The sequence below is a fragment of the Cebidichthys violaceus genome, unplaced genomic scaffold, assembly GCF_023349555.1.
Source record: "Cebidichthys violaceus isolate CVI_PGR_0920_01 unplaced genomic scaffold, fCebVio1.0.p SCAF_61, whole genome shotgun sequence".
Taxonomy (NCBI): Eukaryota; Metazoa; Chordata; class Actinopteri; order Perciformes; family Stichaeidae; genus Cebidichthys; species Cebidichthys violaceus.
In genome coordinates this window covers 1,184,516-1,189,100 of record NW_027176828.1, presented here as the reverse complement: position 1 = coordinate 1,189,100, position 4,585 = coordinate 1,184,516, and the positions used below count along the sequence as shown (strand labels likewise).

At 38.3% G+C, this 4,585-nt stretch overlaps 2 protein-coding genes across 2 annotated transcripts; one reads left to right on the top strand and one right to left on the bottom strand.

The window, feature by feature from the left end:
* LOC137890083 (trace amine-associated receptor 13c-like) lies at positions 1–1,501 on the top strand. The gene is made up of 2 exons (XM_068734178.1): positions 1–173; positions 682–1,501. The coding sequence occupies exons 1-2, from the start codon at positions 1–3 to the stop codon at positions 1,499–1,501; spliced, it is 993 nt and encodes a 330-aa protein (XP_068590279.1).
* A 1,848-nt stretch (positions 1,502–3,349) lies between these two features.
* LOC137890064 (trace amine-associated receptor 13c-like) lies at positions 3,350–4,585 on the bottom strand. The gene is made up of 2 exons (XM_068734161.1): positions 4,416–4,585; positions 3,350–4,169 (listed from the first exon to the last, which is right to left on the bottom strand). The coding sequence occupies exons 1-2, from the start codon at positions 4,583–4,585 to the stop codon at positions 3,350–3,352; spliced, it is 990 nt and encodes a 329-aa protein (XP_068590262.1).

The window sequence follows — 4,585 nt, the reverse complement described above, 5'->3', positions numbered from 1 at the left end:
ATGGAGACACTAGAAGGAGCCGAACTTTGCTTTCCACAACTACTCAACACCTCCTGCAAGAAGCCAATGCAGCATCGTGCTGAGACCATATTCCTTTACGTCCTTCTGTCTTGCATGTCTTTGCTCACTGTGGCTCTCAACCTGCTGGTCATCATCTCTATCTCCCACTTCAGGCATAAAGATAAACTTACAAACATATCGTAGAATATTGTTCATCTCAATATCAAGCACTTCATTTTACAAGAGTTGGGACAATACAGATATTGTTACATTAATGCAGTTTATGGAAAATAACTTTTTGAGATGAGATGTTCAAACAATTGAAATGTGTTGCATTCAGCAAAAAGTATACGTCTCATAGTACTTTTACAACTATAACTGTTTACTGTGTGAATGCATTAAGGATATTAATGTTGAAATCTAAGCTGCTGCATGCTCTCTAACCTAGAAATGTACAATTTACAGAGAACTTTATGTTTACAACTTAAGACACAAGGAGTCGTAAGTGCTATAAATCTTTGCTTATTTGAAAAATAGTACTACATGTTTTTTTTACTGCATTGTATTTGATCATATTTGATTTATTTGACTATTTATACATTTACAGATTATAATGTTCTCATGACTTCTACAATTGCTGCAGATAATAATATGTTCAGTGGTGTTATTCTTCCTCTCCAGGCAGCTCCACAGCCCCACCAACCTCCTCCTCCTCTCCCTGGCTGTCTCAGACTTCCTCGTCGGCCTCCTGCTGATGCCGTTTCAAATCCTCCTTTTAGGGGGCTGCTGGTTTTTGGGGAACATGATATGTGGACTGTTTTACTTTGCCTCTGCCATTTTTACATCTGCCTCAGTAGGAAACATGGTGCTCATATCGGTTGACCGATACGTGGCTATTTGCGACCCTTTGTGTTACCCCACCAAAGTGACTCAGAAAAGAGTTAAAATCTGCATTTGCCTGTGTTGGATTTGTTCTGTTTTCTATAATAGTATGATACTGATAGACTTCCTGACACAACCAGATAGATATAATTCCTGCTATGGAGAGTGTGTGGTTGTAATCAACTTCATAACAGGAGCTGTTGATGTGTTGATGACCTTCGTAGGCCCCATTTCTGTCATCATAGTTCTGTACATGAGAGTGTTTGTGGTGGCTGTGTCTCAGGCTCGAGCCATGAGGTCTCATATTGTAGCCGTTACACTCCGGGGTTCTGTTACAGTAACCGCTAAGAAATCGGAGAGAAAAGCAGCCAGGACTCTTGGTGTTGTTGTGGTTGTGTTTCTAATATGTTTCTGTCCTTACTTTTATTCGTCTTTTGCGAGCCAGGAGATGGCAACCAGTGTGGCGTTTTCAATTTTTGGGGTCTGGCTACTTTATTGTAACTCCTGTCTAAATCCTATGGTATATGCTTTTTTCTACCCCTGGTTTAGGAGATCTATTAAACTCATCGTCACACTTCAGATACTGCAGCATGGCTCCTGTGATGCCAACATAATGTAGATATGGATGTAGAGTGAATAATGTGATGGAAAAGTTTGTTGTTGCTACTTCAACAGCCAACTAAGTGCTGATGGAACAAAGGACAAAATATGAAAAAAAGAGCGTCAAGAGTCGGCTCTTCATTAAGCTATGTTTTAGCTCAGAACCTTTGTCAAGGTGTTGTAACTGGTAAATAAGGAGCAGATTTATCCAGCAAGTTGTTTTTCACCTCAGTCTACTTTCTGTTTTTTTACAAAAGTATAAATATTGTTCATGTCTTTCGGTGACTGAATTCTACAACCTTATATCAAAAAAATATTATTTTTCTAAAACACTTTTATCTTTCATGTAAACATTATCAAGCCTCATTGATTTATTCTGAGTATGTGAACTAACATATATGATCATTTTTTAGTTTTTTTCTCTTCATGTTGTTGAAGTTGCCAAAACATGACTAATATTGTATATGTTACGCATTATTGATGTGACTCATTTGCTTTAAACAACACCATCTTTGAATCCTGTTGCAAACAGAGAGCTGTTAAAGTAATTTTAACGCTGTTAAAGTAATATCGGTAAACACATAAGAAATAATGAAAAAGTGTGATACACTGCAATGACAATAAAGCAAAAAATGTTGAATTGATTATGTCATTTATTGATAGAAATGATTATTACATAATGATTATTGACAGATTGTCAGATCATTTTCTGGAGTGGAAAGTACCAAAACCTCTGATGCCAATTTGCACACAAGTTATCAGTAGTCAAAATATGTGTATTCTTCACAAACATCATTAAATCAGATGATTTGTACTTTGTTTGTTTGATCTTGAAGCACATTTAATAACATGCATTCACCCAACTCTGTAATATAATGTGTATTTTATTGATAATATGATTTGTCATAATGTGCTACACAACAATAAGCCCATTGGAAACTGGGCAGTGTGTAAATGTATCACAAGCAGCAGATGTTAATAGACACAACACAACACGACACAATCCCACTTCCAGTGCAGGCAGGAGTTTAACAGACCAAATAAACAGAGTTTGAGCACTTCTTTGTTCCTGAAACTCATGAGGTCAATTGCTTCATGAAGTCTGATGAACTCCAGAATAGCTCCACACACCTTTTAACCTGTGCAGAATGAATACAAATCTGTGTTGGTGTGCAGGGCCTTCATGACCACAAGTTTAATTTCTGCCTGTATAAAAGTTGAGCCCACGTTTTATCCTGCTGATCATTTTATATGAACTAATAAGCAGATAAGGAATACAATATAATGCAAATGCAATTAAGCATGTAAGTATATTAAGCTGCAGATAAAACACATACTGAAAGTCTGACGAGGCACCTAAATATTTATTCACATCGATTTTATGTCGATTGAATCATGTGTTATTATGTAATACAGTGTTTTGTGTTGTGGACATGATTTGTCTCTCTCTTTCACACAAGGAAATTAATGGATTAGGAGGCACTTTTCTTCTTGTAAAGTAACACCATGCACCTGTATGTCGACCAAACAATCAACCAACTGACCAGAAGGTGAAAAAACTACAATCAATCACTCTAAAACAATTTCATATCAGTTAAACTAACTGTGATTGTGTTCATGTTTAAGTATTTTAATCACATACAGTATATGTCAGTTGGCAGATAAATAGGTCAGGCACGACAACTGATAGTAGAAATTTGAATAGAGACCGAGATTAATTAAGACTACATAACAATTAAAAGACAACAGGTTTTCACTTGATCTTCACCTAAATGTATTTGCACAAGAACAACACGATCTATTGCATTTCCCCTTTCATAAAGAACATCTCAGTTTAAAGACAACGTTTAAACACGCCTGCGTGTCACTATAGTATGTTTGCGTCACAGGAGCCAGGCTTCAGAATCTGAAGTGTCAGGATAAGTTTAATGGATTTTCTGAACCAGGGGTAGAAAAAGGCGTAGATGACAGGGTTCAAACAGGAGTTAAAATGTGCCAGCCAGATCTCAAATGCAGCAGAAGACGCATCAATTGAAGTGTCTTCGCCTGCCAGCGTGGGGTAATAGTAGGGGCAGAAGCAAAACAAAAAGACAACTATAACAAAACCAAGAGTTCTAGCTGCTTTCATCTCTTTTTTTCTCACAGTTACGGCAGCTGATCGTTGGGTTGTTGCAGCTGTAACATGAGACCTCATGGCTCGAGCCTGAGACACAGCCACCACAAATACTCTCAGATACAGAACTATAATGACAAGAATGGGTATAATAAAAGTGAAAACAAGGTCAACTACTCCCGCAGTATAATTAATGACAACCACACACTCCCCAAAACAGGAGTTAGACCTGCCGGGGTTTTCCAGGTGATCGTGTAAAAGGAAAATCCTATAGATAACAGACCAAAGCCAACACAGCCAAACACAGTTTTGTGCTCTTCTCTTGGTGACTTTGGTGGTGTAATGCAGTGGGTCGCAAATAGCTATGTAGCGGTCAACCGATATGAGCACCATATTGGCTACAGATGCAGATGTAATAATGTAGTCTACCAGATAATACAGCGTGCACAGAATGTCACCGAGAAACCAGCAGGCCTCTATGTAGATTATTTCAACCGGCATCAGCAGGAGGCCCACGAGGAGGTCTGAGAGAGCCAGAGAGAGGATGAGGAGGTTGGTGGGGCTGTGGAGCTGCCTGGAGAGGAAGAACGTCATCACTGCACATACTGTATTCATATAGCCATTACAAAAAAATGTCATACGGTTATTTAAATGTACTGTAGTAATGTGTCCGAATGGAAAAAAAACATTATTTTTATCACAACCACAACATAGCTTTCGTGTCTCAGTGTGTTCACTTTCATATTCCAGATCAAAACAATTTCCTCTTTTTGGTCAAGGTGTTCATATAAATTATAGCATTTTAGATTATTAGATGAACCTGAAGTGGGAGATGGAGATGATGACCAGCAGGTTAAGAGCAACAGTGATCAGAGAAATGGATGAAAGCAGAGCATAAATCAGCATGGTCTCAGTGTATGGATGTGTAGGCGTCTTGCAGGAGGAGTTTAGCTGCGGAAAGCAGAGATCAGCTCCTCGCAGGGTCTCCAT